Source organism: Dinoponera quadriceps, unplaced genomic scaffold, assembly GCF_001313825.1.
Source record: "Dinoponera quadriceps isolate SergipeBrazil2010 unplaced genomic scaffold, ASM131382v1 scaffold2183, whole genome shotgun sequence".
NCBI lineage: Eukaryota > Metazoa > Arthropoda > Insecta > Hymenoptera > Formicidae > Dinoponera > Dinoponera quadriceps.
The window spans coordinates 1,627,353-1,646,062 of record NW_014556922.1 but is presented as its reverse complement, the minus strand read 5'-3'; the positions used below and the strand labels follow the sequence as shown (position 1 = coordinate 1,646,062).

General features: G+C 45.8%; 3 protein-coding genes across 4 annotated transcripts; 2 read left to right on the top strand and 1 right to left on the bottom strand.

The window, feature by feature from the left end:
• Positions 1-213: 213 nt before the first annotated feature.
• On the top strand, positions 214-16,332 carry LOC106748424. 2 transcript variants are annotated; one of them, XM_014626917.1, is made up of 17 exons: positions 214-409; positions 1,372-1,610; positions 3,172-3,813; positions 4,787-5,127; positions 6,192-7,242; positions 7,522-7,838; positions 8,332-8,753; positions 9,174-9,307; positions 12,461-13,003; positions 13,522-13,622; positions 13,820-13,928; positions 14,014-14,377; positions 14,477-14,590; positions 14,770-14,931; positions 15,014-15,208; positions 15,290-15,606; positions 15,750-16,332. In XM_014626917.1, exons 4-17 carry the CDS (start codon positions 4,909-4,911, stop codon positions 15,965-15,967), a joined length of 4,266 nt encoding a protein of 1,421 aa, XP_014482403.1. In that variant the 5' UTR covers positions 214-409; positions 1,372-1,610; positions 3,172-3,813; positions 4,787-4,908; the 3' UTR covers positions 15,968-16,332. The 2 variants fall into 2 exon arrangements, with proteins under 2 accessions (XP_014482403.1, XP_014482404.1); XM_014626918.1 differs by having other exon boundaries at positions 215-409; positions 14,014-14,365.
• LOC106748429 lies at positions 9,590-12,546 on the top strand. Its single transcript, XM_014626928.1, has 2 exons — positions 9,590-11,148; positions 11,908-12,546. The coding sequence occupies exons 1-2, from the start codon at positions 11,103-11,105 to the stop codon at positions 12,123-12,125; spliced, it is 264 nt and encodes an 87-aa protein (XP_014482414.1). The 5' UTR covers positions 9,590-11,102; the 3' UTR covers positions 12,126-12,546.
• LOC106748427 (transmembrane emp24 domain-containing protein 1) lies at positions 16,272-18,681 on the bottom strand. Its single transcript, XM_014626925.1, has 4 exons — positions 18,274-18,681; positions 17,601-17,797; positions 17,441-17,507; positions 16,272-17,362 (listed from the first exon to the last, which is right to left on the bottom strand). Exons 1-4 carry the CDS (start codon positions 18,463-18,465, stop codon positions 17,132-17,134), a joined length of 687 nt encoding a protein of 228 aa, XP_014482411.1. The 5' UTR covers positions 18,466-18,681; the 3' UTR covers positions 16,272-17,131.
• Between the last annotated feature and the right edge of the window lie 29 nt (positions 18,682-18,710).

Below are 18,710 nucleotides of genomic sequence, written 5' to 3'. Positions count from 1 at the left end.
ATTTTCTTTAATGAAATTGAATAATTTTTGTTCAGTCTTAATTCAAACGCATCTTAAATCATCTTCATTTTGGAAGATCAAGGGAATTTAATTTTACGAAATAAATTATCGTCGATTTCTTATTTTTTCTCTCTTGGGATTTATCTCTTTTTTTTGTTTGTTGTTTTTTATAAGTAACATACCTGGATAAGATATGAGACCAGTATTTGATAGGACGATATCACTGCACATCCAAGTGAGCCGTCTTCTGCAAGTTGACTACTAACAACGCGGCTGGTAATCGCGATTCCACGTTTCCCCGACACGGATGAGTTTACAGTATCGACGGTGGGGAGCGGGAAATTACGATCCCATACTAATGGAATTTCTAATGGACGATTCAAGAGATGATCAATATCTTTCATTCAAAGTACGTACTTGCAAAATTATTCTAGATGCTAGAATACACTTTGAAAAATTCAGACATCGAGAAATAAAATGTACGGCTCAAAGAGTTAAACACGTTGGACACGCTTACAAAAGCATACTCGAAATTATTCGGCCGTTGTTCGTGCGAATAAACCGTGCCCGGCGGCGGCGGTCATACANAAGTACGTACTTGCAAAATTATTCTAGATGCTAGAATACACTTTGAAAAAAAAAAAGAGAAGATAAACGTCACGTCATAGATAGAAATTGCAAACTTCGAATTGCCGTGGATTTTATCGTAAAAGACAAACCTGTAACCTGTAAGCGATACAAAAGCGCGATTTAGACAGAGAAAGCGAAGAATATGTATCTTTTCACGTTTAAGATGAAAATTACGCGCGTTCTACGTTGCACGTCAGCTGGCGAAACATTGAACTCATGTTTGACGTACCGTGATTTGATCGTGTAATTAAAGTAAAGACGGACGCGCAACATAATTACAATTGATTTACTGTTCACCGCGCTGCCAAATTAGCTGTTACGTGATAACGAGGCGAGCGAGCTAACTGTAATCCAAAGATCTACGCCAGCGAGATAATAATTACGTATGCGAGGTAAACTTGAAACTCAAGAAAATATCTTCGCGATATTAGATAACATTGTCGCAATATACGAAGCGGAAAATATGAGATGTCTGTTGTAAATCGCATTTTTAATTGAGCCTACTAAGCCAAACCTTGTCGATTCACAGATATTTTCATTAAACTTAATTTTATTCAGTCAAAATTATTTGTTACTTGATTTGTCATCAATGAAGTAGCAAGGTTTGCATAACAACAGTGATCGAATAAATGAAAGTGGCACACGTCGTTACTCATTGCTTGCCTCTTCTTTTTGTCTTTCCTCCGCAGCGAATGAACCGATCGAATTGATCATATTTTAATATCTCGCTCCACTTTGCAGGAGGAACCTTCTGTGGAAGAATAATTTCGCCGGTCCCCGAACATGCTGTTCAGGGACCGAATGGGGTCAATGTGCCACATCAGCGTCCCAGACTCACCTGCGCAGGAATGTAGAGATTCTGACGCACCTCTGACGCACGATATCACCATCTTGCTGGTGTAAATGAGCGCGATGCACGCGACGCCCTGTGTTAAATGATTAGATTTACAAGATTATTCCTTTGCTTCTACATGCCAAAGGTAAGATTTTCTTCTTACATTGAACTCGTCAAGAACAAACGCAACAATTGTCGCATAATTCTTGTACGAATACACACACACACACATATATATCGCGACATGTCCTTCTCGACAGGATTATTCATCTCCACCGGTTTTCAATTTTGTGTAACTAAGGTTTAATTTAAATATTGCGACAATGCACGCATAATGCACAAAGGAATTGTCGTGTTACGTGTGCGCGAGAGACAAGAATTGATTATGAAAACAGGCACGAGAACGAAACGGAGAAACCCACGAAAGAATGCGGAATCACTGCTGAATCGAAGGGGTCGGACACGGTGTTGTAGTTGTGCGCAATTCTTTCGCCTTTCCTCGCATCCTCCGCCGCGGACCGACGCGCCGTTGTTACAAAACGCTGCGCTGCAAACATTTAATATAGAAAGTGCACTGGTTTGCAAGTAGAAATATATCTAAAGAGAAATCTGCACGAATACGTATGCACTTTTGTGCGATCCTGCGGCTAGAGAAAAAGTATAATTTCAGATGTGCTGATTCTTGCGTTCGTTCTTAAATGTAGCACTTATTTTCGCTAGCAATCTGAGTGTTCTGTAACTTGTAGTGAGCGCTACGTAAACATAAATTTGGAAGCAGATTCTCGAAATAAATATGTAATCAGATAAAACGTCCGATTTATCTTATCGAGCAACAATTGTTTCCTTTGTCATCTGGTATCGCTTGGGCATATATGCATACGTGGAATTGATACGTGGAGGGTATCACACGTGTGCAAAGAATGCCGCAAAAAATTACTGACGGCTGCCAATAACAAACAACCACGCGTGCAACTTTCACAAACACTCTTGCATACCAACGTGTAAATATTTTACAGAGGAAATGCACTCGTCCGCGGACGATAGCAATTGTGTGTACACACCGGAAACATTGGAAAAAAATCGATGTTTCGTGTTAACGCAAGTCATGTCGATCGTTGCAAGTACCGAATGATTTACAGAATGTTCCAGAATAATCGCATGAAAGTTGCACTGGTGGATTCTTGGTACCAAACAACGCAACTTTTCATTTACCAAAATTCGATTTACGAAAATTTAAAACAAGAGGACAACACTTCATAAAAAAAGTGTGTCATTTAATTATATTACTTTATTTACAGTCGTCCTCTCACTGTGTGTGTAACAACACAAACAATTTCATATACGAAGTGTTGGTCCAACGTTTTAAAAATATTTGTTACCTTGAGAAAGGCCAGTGAAACATATATTATTAATACAAGTTATTTACATAGACACATTCTATTCAAAATAAAATCAGATATATTTTGCATAAATTGTGTAATAAAATTAATGAAATGGAAAAAAATCTACCTACGGAATTTTGGTAAACTTAAAGTACTTCGTCCTGATACCAAGATCTCCCGATAGATTCTGCATGCGGTTATTCTGGAACACCCTGTATAAAGTATATGAAGCGTTTAATTCATAAGATTCGCAACATTTTACGGGAATATAACGTGTCTTCCTTTAATCCATATAAAGTAAAACCAATTTAAACGTTGTTACAGAATATACTCAATGTTGATCGACAAGCCAAGGGCGGAAAACCAATAGCGTTCGACTTATGGAGAATTCGTGTGCACGGCCCTGGCGTCGAGCCTCGCCGAAGATCAGCGAGTCTTGCCGACGACTTACAAGTCAGGTACGCGGGCTACACTCGTAGCCACGTGATTGTCGCTCCCTCGCTCGCGCTGCTCGATCATCAACTATCGATCATCGCGGTGGTACGGTCGAATCAGTGCGCGCCGCATCGCGTCGCGTGATCAGTGTGTATTGTGTCGCGCTCGTGTCGTCGAATAGTCGCGACGCACGTGCGAACAAGTGTGCGCGCTCGCGTCAAATTCGAACGTGCGCTCTCGTAACGGGTGTGTATCGCGCAGCGTAGTAATTAACGATGAGAGCTATCCGTGAAGATCAGACGTAGTGTCTGTGCTCGTCGTGATTGCGGTTTGTTCGCGAAACGACGAGTTTGACGCGACGTAACTGACGAGCGCTTGAAAGACGACATGGCAGTGATCCATCGCGCAACGTTGTTCAGTGACGAAACGTCGACGGACTCCTCGCGGTTGCAGTTTTGTTGACGTTACGTGACGTCTCAAGCGAGGTCAAGTGGAGCAATTGAGGCATTGGGTGCATGGAATTTGCGAAAGGTAAAGTCGTATAATTTTCTCTTTTTTATGCTTATCACATGACGAATCTGCTTAATAACCGAACGAGCCGAATCAATTATGTCTTGTTTTCTTAAAACTGTCCGTGAGACCCGACGGATTTTTTAGATTGATAACTTGAAAACATAAGTCTGAGAAAGAAACTGGAAATGTCATTTTGTATTTCCTACGATAACGTGATGTCGTAACCGGAAACTGTGATACGCTTATCTGAGAGGTTGTCGATTGGCCATCCGCCTGACTCATAATTCTAAATCTTACAAAAATTAATATCTTCACATGTGTACTCGCGGTCAAGTTCAAATAGCTGTATAATTATACGTGACACGCTTAATATATTTCAAAAAATTCGGAAGTTTCCTCAAACGATTTTAAATTACGCAACAGGGATACTTATCGAGTTATTGTATGATTGCACAATAAACGATTCTCGCGCGCACTCAGCATCGTGATCATATGTGCACGCGATACCCGTGATAAGAACACCCATGAAAACCACTTATCGGTGCTTTCGCGGAAAACGTTTGGACATGCGGTTCTTTGCATCCTCTTCACGCCGGATTGCGATGATTTTTCTTCCTGCGTTTGTATATTGTATTGTCATATTGTGCTGTGACCTGAAGAGACCCGCGTACGCATTGATGCATCGATATTCGTCACGAATAAAGTAGGATAGAATTTGAATTGCGACTTGAACACTAATGTAGTTGTCTGTGCCAATATATAACGTAAAAATTGCTCGAAAGGGTGAATATTGAAAATAATATTTAAAAAATCTTCGTCTTTAATAACATATATAAATAGAAATATCAGATGATAATATATATTGTAATAATATGTAAAATATAGTATATATTAAAATATTATTAAAAACAACATTAAATTTGATGCACAAACAGAGAAAACAGTATATATTAGAAAAATATATTACCCGGGAATTTTTGTATTTCTTTAGATTTCACCGGTCGAACGAAGAGAACAATGAGTTATGTGACAAGGAAAGATAAGAACACTTTAAAAACTGGAACGTGTCAGTGCAGATCGAATTGATAAAAAAAAAAGAAAGAAAAGAACGAGATGAATCCCTCGCCCACAGCTAATCGGAGTTTCCTGCATAGCCATAAGGCTGGTCTGATCTCTGACAAAGTTGTCTACGCTACCCTCGATAGTTTAGCTCTGAAGCGAACGAGATTGCCCCTACAGTTGCTTCCCGACGACAATGTGGAAAATATGGAAAAAGCGGACAATGATAAGAGAACGGCCGGTGGGAAAACGTCCAAATACTCGTCCAGCAAGGTATGTCAATATCGATGTACAAATACAATAATACGTTCGTTTTTGGGAAGCAGTCGGGATACGGCGAATGCAAATTTATTTGCTCGACGAATGGAAACTCGACAATTCAAAATATATTTAGAATATTGCAAAAGAGTAAGGTAACNCGACGGGGGGGGGGGGGTAAAAGATGAAACGATTCGTCAGAGGAAAAAAATGTCTCTCTCGATTCTCTTAAAAATCTTGAAAAACGGGAAAAAACTGAGTGTTTATTGGTTTTCGCGATCTTTAAACCGACGTAATAGTTCGAGCGGAGATCGACTTTTTCCAAATTTCGAAGGAAGGTTATTATCCTTGCGCACCGGATCCGGATGTGCGCATTTAAAAGCAAGGGTGTTTACGCGATTTTGCGTTTACGAAGAAGGCAAGTGAGATGTTGCGAGTCGCGACTCCGGGATACGCACATGTGGACACACGAGCAAAAGGATGCTAATAGTCGGAGGAGTGGCTTGTTAGTTCTTGTGACGTTTGCTCGGGACATTGGATGAGATTCGCGGTTGATCCGGCGAAGCATCTCCGTGTAGCCCATCGTGTGTATTCGACACCGTTACTCGAAAGAAAACCCTCTCCTCAAAAAGCCAACGGACGAAAACACTTCCTAGGCGGTATCGAGCGACTTTTATTGCACGATACGCCGTTTTATTGCGGGAGGACTGCGATTTCCTCATATCGCTGACATTCCATCCGTTTGACGAAGGTACGGAATGCGAGTGACGGGGAAAAACGAGCTGCGCTGTCGTTCACGGTCTTTTCTTTCTCTTTTTCTTTGTTTTTCGATACGGGCGTTGATTGTCGCAAAATCGTGAATTGATAAAAATAAATTTTTTTGCATAACAAACTGTGCCGCATATTCGAAAGCACGAAATTGCGAAACATCCAAATTCTGGATCGTAAGTATTATTGCGAAAAATGTCATAATAGATCATTACAAGGATCGTCCTTGAATTCTGAAAAAATTTCTCTCTCTCACTTGCAACGGCCGATTCAATTAGCTGTCCGCTTAATTACACCCGTTTCGTTGTTAGGTGAAATCCGGGGCGAGTCAGCAATGGAAAAGTTACTCCAAGTATCTGATCTTCTCTTCCGCGAAATCGGAGAACCAGTCGACTCGTTCCGCCGCGGTACCGAATTCCGGAACTGGGCGCGATATCGAGAACACCGGACGAGAAGAAATCAGCGCGCAGGCAAATGCGACAAAGTACATGGAGAATTCCGTAGAAATCGCAACGAATCGTCCATCCATCAAGAAGGAATCTCGTATGAAAGACTTTCCAAACGATGATAGTCTGATGCACTCGCAAATAGAGAATCGCGATGATGCTGGCATTATTGAAGATCAACATGGGAAAGAAAGATGCCCCATTGATAGGAAAGACTCCAACTCATCCGGTGATTACGAGAAGATGAACATAATAGACTGCAAGCTGTCCGAGAGCCTTAAGCCCGAAGTGTCGGAAAGGACCGAACATGTAACGCGTGTCAACATCGGGAAAGATCTCCCGGCTGTGAAGTCGACGTCTGTAAACAACTCAGCAACGGAAGAGGTCACGTACGAAAGCGTGTACGTGAAATATTCAAAACAGGACTCGGAATCGGTTACAAGCGACGAAACGTCGTCGCGGCAGAAGAAAAAGAAGCAGAGGCGCTTCGCCAAGAACGTCCTTCATTACGTGCCGCAACATTTGGTGAATCAGCCGAAGAAAAAGAAAAAGGTGCAGAGGAAGTACGCGCTCAGCGACTCGCTGAGCTCCTTGAGATCATTGTACGCGGCATCCTCGGAGGCTGTCCAGGACTCCTGCAGCAGTCAGTCCAGGGAGGTGACGATCTCACCGCCGACCAACTTTGTTCACGTGGCGTCCGCCACCAACCCCAACTTAGTTTCGAACGAGAACTCCGTCAAGTCCACTATCGTGATTACTCATCAGCAGATATGCGCCACGTTGCCTTTACTCGTTGGAAAGGACGAGCGACGCGTTGGGAATGAGAACGCCGAGCGATCCAAGGTCGCTGCAGGAATGTCTCCTATGGACGACGCGAACCAACCCGCGGGTGAACCGACCGACGAAAGCGTCGCGGGTAAGCTCTCTCGAAAAAACGTCAGCAGATTTCTACGCCGAGCACAATCATGGTGTTTATGCAAATTCCGCCTTGCGCGTATGTGGCTTGATTTGCACAATAGTATCTTTCGAACTATGCCAAGTCGAGGTGAGTGATCTAACGTTGCGTGTTTGGTTAATGGGACGGCGTAAATTTCATAATAGCTTCTCTAATGGTCAGATTTATAGCTGAAAGTGTCGGTGAAATAATAGTCAGTTAATTACATCGATCGAAACGAGGCATTAATCTCCCTTGCAGGTAACAACGAGCACACGCATTACGCCGAGATAAAGAACGAATCCCCGAGAGACCAGCAGGTGGCGAAAGTTTTGGAGACCGGCCAGCTGGTGAAAATCGCGATCGAGGCCGATTCGCCGGAAGGTGAGACGTACGAACAGGTCTGCCAGTTCTCCTCCCCCCGGGCACTGCCGCAAGCCAACAGCAGCTTTCTGTGGAGCTGTCACCAGGCCAAGACTTTTCCGAGTGACAAGCATGACGCTCGCGGAGCCAGCTCTAAGGAAAACGACTCCGAGGAATACGACGACGTCGGCCCGTCAAACTTCGTCGCTCAAGCGGTACGAAAATCATCCTATGCATTCCGTTATAATGAGCCCCGGTGAAATGGAATTCTCGCTCAAATCGCGCGCGTTTCAAATGTGTTCAATCTGGAAAAGGATTTCTCTTTATTTCCGTTTAAGTCGAAATTGTATTCGCGCGTGTGAAAACGCCACAGAGCATGACACGCAGATCGTGAAGCTCTTAACAGCTCGTATTACACACTCGTGGCCGGAATAAGTGTGTATAATTGAGGCCCGGCTCTCGCACGATCGCCGAATACGCTCGAAATTGGCAAACGTCGTCGGTGAAACGGAATGCCGAATAATCGATTCGCTCCCGCGCGCTTGCAAAAGACGGAAATGGACTGTCACGGACGGCGCGCAATTCGATTCGTCTGAAATTTCACGTTAGACACACCTGACGCCGTATCACTTTATATCGACACGCTACGCGCAAATTACTCGCTTTTCTGCAAATGGAGAGACGACGGACTAATGAATCCCTTATCAGGAATCCGACTACGACGACGTGGGTCCGCCGGCCTCTCACGAGGTCACCGCCGCCAGTGAGGACTGTGAGGAGATCTACGACGACGTGATGCCGCCCGCTTTCAAGCGGGACGTCGTCGACGACTACCTAACTTCCGAGACGGTCGACGAGGTGTTGTCGGAGCGGCGAGCGAAGGGTTACGCCGATCGTTATTTTACGACGAACAATGAATATTTTAGCGTGGACGAGGAAGAGCGAGACGAGCTGGGTGTGTACGACGACGTCGGCCTGCCGGCTGAGGAGCGTGTCAATAGCCTTTACGCCGGCTCCACGCCCGGCTATATCTCAGCTATGACCTCGATGAACGGCAAGGAATCCGAGTGGGAGGACGTGGAAGAGGTCTCGAGCGTCTTGCGTTGTCCTTGCCGGGAGAATGATCCATGGTGAGCGTGACATATCGAAAACTCGTCATTTTACCGGGGCTGAGCGGAAATACGATCGCGTCGCTGTAGAGATTCGCTCGCGTGCCGATAAGGATCGTTTAAAAACATTTCCTCCGCCGCTTCGTTACGAGATCGAAAACATTGCGACTAATTGCCCTCGACTTCTCGGCGATTCATCGTTGATAGGCCGCTTAGAGATTAACATTCGTTCGAACGATTCGCCGCGAGTGTTTGCAAAAACATATCACCGCGATAATAACTGCGCAGCGCGATTAAAAGCAATTATCGCCTTAATATCGTTATCAGCAGCGCATTCCATCTGATGATGAACGAGACGTTAACGTGATTAATGCGATTCTATTATAGCTCGGATAATTATAGCGCTGACGATGACAGATAAGTAACCGTTGAACGTTACAGTGAAAAAGGGAACGAAGGGCAAGCCGGATCGAGTAAGAAGAAGTTTGCTCAACGGTGGTCGCGGAAGACTCGGAAACAACGATCCAGAAGGTCTCGCAGGGGCATCAAGGCGACACGGGCAACCGTGATTGCCGGTGAGTTCGACGATGGAAGTTTTACTATTAGGTAACGCACGGTACGCAAACGTAAGTAGCTAAGAATACGCGCGCCGAAGGAATCCCGCCACAATCGCCGGCGGTGACTCGCGCATCTGATATTTCACGCGCGCGCGACCTCCCGGCGCATTAATTTGACGTTACCGCGGAGACTCAGTCTGTTCCGTTCGTAGAGCCGAGAAATGGAGCAACGGAAGATGAAGATTCGCCGACGGTGAGAATTTCACCGTCCTCGAGACGCGCGCTCTCTATAATTACGCCCTGAGAGAAAGTCGATATCGATTTTCCGACGGGAGTCGTTGGCACCGATCAACATAACCAGAAACAAGTCGGTGTGTGTGTGTTCCTCCAACAGTGTCACGGCCGCGCGTGATGCACAGATCGGCCGGTAAATCCGCGATCGTCGTCGTTTACACGCGTCCCCGAAGGCCAGTGGGCGGCGATATAATCGCCGGCTTTGGTGTAATTGTGTAAAGACAAGGCCGCGCGGGAGGTCGGCCTATTCTCCATTAATTCCGCTGCTGCATCGCGCCGCGTGGTCGGAATGTTTATGCGGTCCGACGACGATTTCTCCGCGTCCGTATGTGTCTGTGCTAATCAGTCGTCCGGAAAGTATGGAAATTCCGTGAGACCGGCTAGATCGTAACTCGGCGGATAAAAGTTTTACCGCATCGAATCCAAGCCTGAACCCCGGGAGAGAAGGAGAAAACGAATTTATGAATAAAAGCACGCCGCAAAGACATATTCTCGGACGGACGACAAGGCGGCTCGCACGGGCGCATTGTACCGTGCTATCAGTAAGGATGATCACGTAGCCAGGTAAAAGTTACCTGCTCGTCACACGTGTTTTCGCGACGGACGGATCACGTAACGCACATGCGTGCATAATCGCCTTTTCTCCTCTCCGTCGTGAAACCGCCGTCATTCGATGGCCGAGGAGATGTCGCAAGGCGTGTTTCGTCGATGATGCAAAAATGCGCTTTTCTGCGAGGGGAGAAGGACGAATTACTCGCGCTGAAATCGGCAGAATAACTGAAAGAGAAGATAGAAACTCCTCTTGAATGAAGTCGAGATTCACGGCGGATAAACTGTGTTGCGATGTGAAAACGAAGTAGTGATAAATTCAACGAGTCTGGCTGATTCGCGCCGCCGTAAGAAACAGTTTGTGCGCATGGTTGTCCCGTTTTACGGAGGAGCGATTTCATTTCGCACGGTCGTTGCCTCGAATGTGTATCAACGATCGGCCGGATCGTCGCTCGGCACGCTCGATGCGCGCGATAATGAAAACCTTTCGTGTTACGCTTTAATAGCATCCCATCGATCCATTAATCGTTACGTTTAAAAAGAGGAAGTATTCACGCCGGCTTCCTTCGCTGTCATTCGACGGACTTCTCGAGAAGGAGATCCTTCATTCCCGACCGGAATCTCCACGCGGAGAAACACAGTTCCTCCCCGCATCTTCTCCGAGGACTTCTGTTATCGTTCGACTTGGATACATCGTGTGAAAGGCGCCTTAAGGAGATGGTGTGAGGGCCTCTTAAGAAACGAACGCGCGAGGTGAAAGCGCCAATTGCGCGCTCTCATTGTCAGTCACGGCCGAGCCGTGAGCTGTATCGGTGTGTCTCTTGTGATCTCGCGCTATAGCCAGATTGCTAGTCTCGAGAAGAAGAAGAAGAGGAAGAGATAAAAGAGAAGAAGGTGCGTTCTCTTCTTCCGTTCCTCCATCGCGCGATCGCTCGCCTGGTGTTGCTGCGCGAGCCGAGGAAATGTAGAAATGAGAGAGACGCTGAAGAAGTTCTCCCGACGACCCAACACTCAAGGTAAGACGGCGGCCTCTCTTCCTCGTCGTCACGCCCGCGCGCTCTCGCGAACCGTCGAATTTCAGGCCCGCGGACGCGCCTGGAGAACAATGGCAGTCGGAGAAGTTTCTCGTCCTTGATCCGTCGTTGAACCATCGACAACTAATCGCGTCTTCGTTAATTAACTAACCGCTCGGCTCGCAATTATCTCTCGATTTGATCGTTCATTAACTGGTTTCTCAAACGAAGCGCGCGCTCCGACGAGCTCCCCGGTTCGTTCGCCAATTTCATCGGGTGAATCCCAGCGGTGATCGCGCGATAACAGCTCGATTCGCTGAGAAGCCCGCTACTTCTTTCGTCTTCCTTCTCAGAGGAGCGGTCTGAAAGGGTAATTAGAGTTTCTACTTTCTTCGGTGAGTTAAAAGGAGACGGTTCGGTAATTGCTCTCCCTTTCTGCTCTCTCGGAAAAGCCAGTGCATTTTCATCGCGTTTCTGACGCACAGACGAAAATCGTCCGAGCGAGCGATTTCTCACGGAGCGTTCGATGACGTCGTCGTTTCGCGCGATCCTTATGTAAAACATCGGTCGCCGCGACGATCGTCGAAGAAACGAAAGTCGCCGATGGGAATAAAATCACGACGATCCGGATTTCGCTGTCGCGCCATATTTGACCCACCGCTGTCTCTGCGTTGTCTCTCCTCTCGTGGCCAACGCGCGTGGGCGTGTGTGCGTGCCTTCGACGACAGTATGCAACTGACCCTGAAACCGGATGATTTCAAGTGGCCGTTAGTCTGGGAGGCGGGTCGATACTTGTCATCGGCGAGCCCGACCGAATCGCCGAGCAATGGCAGCAATCGGCGAACGAGGAAGATCCGCCGTGCAGGACCCAGGGCCTGGTGCAGCTGCGCGTCGTAAATCTCGACGAGGACGTGGACACCCAAGAGACGTCCTGCTACGTGCACGAAGGTCCGCTACTTTCGCTCGCGAAGACTCGTTGAGAAATATAAACTGGAGGAAATAACTGTTACCGCTCTCATTGTGTAAAATTCTTTAGCTCCACTGTCTCACCCAAGGAAGGACCCGAGTCGTTTTGCGATACGTTTTCTTCTCTTTAACGATTATAGGGAATATTTTCTAAATGTCCCCGAATATTACAGGCAGAAGTAACAAGAAAGATACCGACTGACCCCGCAATATAGTTGGAAATACATATAGTTGGTGGCCTTTTTTTCCTTTTAAACAAATATTGGTATCCTGGTTCCTAAAGTCAGAAGGAAGAACGAAATATGATACCTTGAATTCCTTGATCTAAGTCGGCCTTTCCGTTGATTAGACAGCGCTTCCGATGATAGCACGTACGAGAGCCTGTACTCCTGCCAGCAGGATGATCTTAGCACCGACTCGGAAGGGACGAGCGAGGCGAACGATAAGCATCCACGACGTCACGCCAGTGATTGCGTTATCAACACTTACCTGGAGAGCCCTACGAGACCGACGCCGCCACCACCGCGAGAAGCCAGTTTGACACAGTCTCTCGGCAGAAGGGTCAAAATGTTGCGCCGAACTTGGAGTATCACGAAGGGCAGCCTCGGCAGGATCAAGAGAAGAACGTCCGTGGAGGAGTGCTTCGACGAGAAGGAGCAATCCGAGCATCAACATCATCACGTCGATATCGGGAAGTACTTCAACTTCCGCAGGCGCTTCAGGAAAAACATCGCCAGTCCGTCTACTTTTTATATCGGTGAAAATGATAAGAATGCCGTTTGTGGTGCGACCGATAATAACAATGGGACCGCCAAGGAGGCGATTTACACCAACAGTCAGTACATGGGTAGCGGCAGCGACGACTCGTCGACATCTCCCGTCACCAATGTCGGTGAGTTTCTCCGACATTTTCCTCGTCTTTCAACTCGGTGAAACGTAGCATCGGGGTGACTAATTAAGTTAAATTCAAATTTAATTTAATTAAGTCAAATCAAGTTCCGAGTAACGAACCGTGATATTATAGTAATGACAAACTCATATGCGCGTCGAAATAGTTCAAGATAAAACGTCGCGCGCATCTTAACGAGGGTGAGCGAGGAAAGTCTGTAAAGAACACCAGCGAGAGCGTGGCAATTCTACTTCACCGGACTAGGCGGTAAACTAAATGCAGCAGTTCCCATGCGTCAAATATCGAGTTTTGCTGGTTTTCGCGCGTATTCCCACACGCGGCTAAGAATACCGCTTATCCACCGACGCATAAAAAGTTCGCTTGCACTTTCACGGGACTAATGATACTTCCTCTTGATTAATTAACGGTACGCGCCGGAATTTACGCGATGCATAATTTACGCGTTCTTGTGCGCGCGCGAAAGAATCGGCAAACCTCTCATCTCTCACCGCTGTTTTCAGATCATTACAGCGTGCTAGCCGATCAGGAGCCTCTGTACCAGTTTTATGCGGCCGCGGTGGCTCGTGTCGCTTTCGAATCGGATTCCGAAGGCTATGAGGAGGTAATTTCCCCAAAGAAGCGTTCAGCATTAACTTTTTTTCTTTTCTTCGGCCCACCTCGTTCATTTCTTTGTTGTTTCCAACTTTAAGGAGTCTGCGACTTTCTCTTCGAAATCGTCGTTTCGCGTAACGCAGGCGTGATTGCACATCCAATCTTTAACTCGCCACATTAATTGTGCGTGTGACTCTTCTCCCGCAGGTGGAAGATACGATGTGGAAGAAAAGTTCCACTACGGCAGATTTAGCCAGGTCGGGACAGAGAATGCTCTGGTGTCATACCCCGCAAGTGATGCACAGCGGTCTCTTGGGTGAGTCGAAAGCATTGAACGTGCATGCCTTGTTAAACAAAAGAAGGCATTGCAATCCAATGAAAACATTCTATTCGACGATCAGAGAAACTGACACCGGAGGAGAAGAAGATGCAAGAGGCAAAGTTCGAGATCCTGACTTCCGAGGCGTCGTACTTAAATTCCTTGCGAGTCCTAGAGAATGAGTTCCTCAACGACTACGCGCTAACGCACGAGGTCCTTGCGCCGATCGAGGTGAATAAGTTGTTCGGCGGGGTGGCGAGCGTGCTGTCAGCGTCGCAAACATTCCTGGCCGAACTGGAGGCCGTGTGGAGAGAGGACCCGATGTTACCGGGTCTGTCGGACGTTTTGTTAAAGCACGCCCAGAGATATCAGGCCACTTATGTGGACTACTGCTCGAATCAAGTCAGCATTGACTCCACCTTGAAAGATCTCAGGTTAGGTAATCGGTAAACGTCGCGTTGTTTCTGTAGAAGTAATTTGTGATATCTATACTGGTCGATGTTGTAAGCAACCATCTGTCTCAATCATTATTGTTTCGATTGCAGAACTCGGAAAGGCGCAAAATTCTCAGAGACTGTCAAGCGCATAGAGATGCGACCGGCGTGTCAAAACCTATCTCTGCATTCCTTCCTGATGCTACCAATGCAACGTGTTACGAGGTATACGATGTAAATTACAAGATGAATTGAAGAAATATCGTATCGAGAGGATAGAGAGAGAGAGATACTTTTATTTCATAAAATTAAAGTCACCGTTCGAATCATCTTATTTCACAATAGCTATCCAGCGAAAATTAATATGAAAATCACTCCACACGTCGATAAACGATTATGCGTAGATTACCCTTATTAGCTGACGCAATTCTCTCCAAATTATCGATGGGAAGTTCGGATAGAGCGTCTTGGGAACAAGTTTTATCCAACCTGAGCAACGTCGTCGCCGAATGCAACGAAGGTGCTCGGACCGCTGCCCAAGAAGCCGAAATGGAAGCTTTAGCGAGGTACAGTACAGACAGACAGATGGACTACATTCGTCCGTATGTAAAATGAAATGTAGATTACACATATAATATCTCATCGTAGAAAACTAGAATACTCTGCGAAAATTAAACCGATTCTTCTACGAGGCAAACAATTGGTTAGAAGGGGATCAGTCGTGCAGTTGTCGACGAAAACGGACACCGAATACAAGCTCACGTTCGGCAAGAAATTCAACAAGACTCCGCTCTATCTTTTGCTATTCACTGATTATCTTCTAGTCACGAAATCGAAATCCAAGTAAGTCGACTGGTTATCTTAAACGTTCTCTTTTGGACGAACTCTTCCATTTGACGGACAATTTTTCAAACCGTTTTGCAGCGCTCAGGACGAGTCTTACACTGTCATAGACGCTTGCAAGAGGAATCTCCTGGCTCTGGAACCAGCTTCCGAGGAGTCGCCATTCGCAGGGCGAAACGCCATGATCCTGACCCTCCTGGAGAATTACTCCGGCCGCCATGTGGAATATATCTTGACGTGTGAAAATAACACGGAACGAGAACGATGGCTGGAAGCAGTTTCGCCGCCCAAGCGTGGGTTAGTTGGCGAGACGCTGTACGAATCCTGGGATTGTCCTCAAGTGATGGCCAAATATCCGTATTCGCCAAATCAACCGGACGAATTGTCGTTACAGCCTGGTAATATACGAGATAGGATAGCGCTTTGTAAAAATTCCCCAAGAACTTCTCCCATTCTTTATTTCAGTGATAACGATAAATGTTTCCTCTCCTGCATGAGAAATTGCCAAGTCAATCGTAGTAAGTTGCATATTTTTCCGCAGGGGACGTGATAAATGTATTGAGGAAGATGGCAGACGGTTGGTATCACGGCGAGAAATTAGTGGGAGGCGTGCAAGGGTGGTTCCCGGCGAATCATACGAAAGAGATCGCGTCGGAACACATACGCGCGCGGAACCTGAAGCAGCGACACCGTCTTCTAACACTCAGCAGTAGTGTGATACAGCAAAGGATGGCGAAACAAAATCAAGGAACTCATTGACATAGTTGAAGTATTACAGGAGGAGGAGCGTAATTTGCTCGGACAATTGTGATCGTTGTGTTAAGTAACTGAATACTTATTTATGTACGTGTGATGATTCTCTCGCGCTATATTGCAGTATTTCATAGCCGATTAAACTATGTGCCAATGTAATGTTACTCGTCGCCAAAGTGTGAAGCGGTTTTCTAAAATTTTTTACGAGAAACGCACGCAGCCATGGGGGAAATTAAAGTGAGAGAAAGTATGTTGCAATATGTCACCTGTATATTATATACAAGTGCACGAAAAGAGGAAGAAGAGGATGTAACAAAAGTATGCGTCTGTTTATTATTTTTATACAAATACAATACAAATGTTACTTCTCACGTATCTCTTCATTTTTGAATATTTCGTCGATTTGTTCACATATGCAGGAGTATATATAAAAGTAAAAGTGAGAACGAGTACGGATCGCGATTGCCTAACAATTGATCGATGGATGCGGCTTTTACAGATGCGAAGGTATGAGGCAGTCTTGTATTGTGGTGTTTAAGCGGAACGATCTGGCTCGTAAATATATTAACACGTAACATAAAGGTAATAAAAGAAAATACCTGAATATAAAGTTTGTCATAAAAGTGATTAAAATTCGTTAAAAGCTAGCGTGAATGTGATAAGTGTGTAAATAGATTCAATGATAAAGATGAAAAATCTTGTCGGTGTTTGCGAGTGTTTTGTCACGTTTACAAGAAGGAACACTGGAAGTCCGAGTTTTACTCGCTAAAGACTTGATCTAAAGGATAACCACGTTACTTCCGAGAAACTGGTTATCGGCTTCTAATCAATTTTTCTGTATCACAAATTTCCACGTCGTATCATAGTTTTAATATTCAGGCAATCTCCTGGGGTTTCGTGTTACACACAAATTTACATAAAGACACAAAGCAACATACAGATAGGTCGATGGATAAAACAAAATTTGCGTGGCGTGTTACTAAACTGATGATTCAAACGTTACGATTCATGTTCGAATTATGATGAACCGCGCTTTATGTCGTTACCTAAATTTGTGTACGACATACGGGCTCGATCGGTAAACATTCGGTCGTTTTATCACAACAGGATACTTAACCATTATCATTATGCTCTTATTGAGCGAGAAGTTAGCCACACGATTCTCAGATATTAAATACGCGTCTTAGAGTACCCGGACGGTCTCACATCGAACAGCTTTCTGACGAAAAATGCTTGTACCAAAGTTGTCGCTGTGATGACGAGCACTTGCGCGATCGACCATGTCTGCACATAAGAGTTATTGTCCAACAGCAGATTCAAATCCCTCGCTTCTCTGCTCCTGCTCAAATGTTGAGTCTGAAGCATCTCGTTAATGTTCCTTTCCACATTCACAATCGTGTTCTGAAAGAAGCAGGAATATGATAAAACAAATGTGCATAGCGAGTCATCATGAGAAAAGCTTTCTCATAACGCACGTACCGTAAAGTTTTCCACGGAAAGGTTCAGCTCCTCCAATTCTTTGCTGTACTTCTGCCATTGATCGTACCTGCGGTGACGGATATCAGGTAATTGATAGCGTCTTTATATATTTTCACCCTAGCACAAGTCATACGTCCTCGTTAAATTCCCATGATCTTACCTAATCACTGTGATGTACAGGTTCACTAATTTGGCAGCAAATCTTGAAAACTGATTATCAATGCACACGCTATAATAGCCACCGTTAACCGATGTATCTTGGTAGTCCGCATTTGAGCGCCATTGATAAGGATAAACCAAGACCCCTTCTGGATTCCTCACGGCGAAGCCAGCTTTGCCATCTCCACCGCGTAAAACCTACAACCAAGGCAAGATGCTTGAACCGGCACATTGTGAATATATATCACTCATTTGATCATTTGTCACATCTATGCAACATATTCTCCCATCTTTTATTTACATTTCCAGATAATCTGATAAGATCCTAGTGATATATCGGTTCGAGCGGCCATAGTGCATTACGCGTAGCGATTATCAAATTCTTCTTGTATATCGTACGAGACGGCGTGTCCCGGAAGTGCGCGAACACGTGTCACACACAACGGGGTCACAGCTTTCCACTGCGTGTCGATCTAGCGGATCATGAAATATGCGAGCGCGCGCCAGCTGTCAAAACAAACACAGGCTCGCCGTCAGCGCGAAATGCCAAACGAAGCGAACGGGACGCGAGTCCGCGTAACCATATGGCTCGCTTCCTCGACCTCGCTGCGGCTCTTTTCATTTGGACAACCGCCGCCCTGCCGACCGATTACGGATACCCGCCGCGATCCTACCTGAAAACTGACGTAGAAAGTTGCGCCCGGATTTACATATTGGAAATAGCAGTCCTCCTTGCCAGCGTCAATGTGCACTTTGTAGTCCATCGCCACCGCGGGTAGATTCTCGTAGGAGAAGCCATGGACGAAGGGAACGAGCAGGAGCGCGCAAAATAGCGAGCCGCTGAGTTGCACGAGATTAGACGACATTTCGCGACATGGGCATTACAACGGGTTACGACCACGAGCCGTGCATTACTCGGCGAGCGACACTGACAGGAGCCAGCTCCTATCAGTACCCAACTGAACCTGTCGAGGCAGTGTCTCTCAATTACTCCCAACTATCGATATCAGACTCACGGTTTTCCTCTTCCTTCTTTTTCTCCTCGACGTGCTGGAAAATTGTCCCTGTGTTCAATCTTTAATCTGGAAAGCGTAGGAACATCAAAATAAAT

Coding starts and splice junctions, on each gene's coding strand:
- LOC106748429 (XM_014626928.1), top strand. CDS start 11,103: ATGAGAGAGACGCTGAAGAAGTTCTCCCGACGACCCAACACTCAAG. Junction 11,149..11,907: donor CCGACGACCCAACACTCAAG/GTAAGACGGCGG, acceptor GATGATTTCAAG/TGGCCGTTAGTCTGGGAGGC.
- LOC106748427 (XM_014626925.1), bottom strand. CDS start 18,465: ATGTCGTCTAATCTCGTGCAACTCAGCGGCTCGCTATTTTGCGCGCTC. Junction 17,798..18,273: donor CTTTCTACGTCAGTTTTCAG/GTAGGATCGCGG, acceptor CCTTGGTTGTAG/GTTTTACGCGGTGGAGATGG. Junction 17,508..17,600: donor CTGTACATCACAGTGATTAG/GTAAGATCATGG, acceptor CCGTCACCGCAG/GTACGATCAATGGCAGAAGT.
- LOC106748424 (XM_014626917.1), top strand. CDS start 4,909: ATGAATCCCTCGCCCACAGCTAATCGGAGTTTCCTGCATAGCCATAAG. Junction 7,243..7,521: donor GACCGACGAAAGCGTCGCGG/GTAAGCTCTCTC, acceptor TCTCCCTTGCAG/GTAACAACGAGCACACGCAT. Junction 13,623..13,819: donor ATTCCGAAGGCTATGAGGAG/GTAATTTCCCCA, acceptor CTTCTCCCGCAG/GTGGAAGATACGATGTGGAA.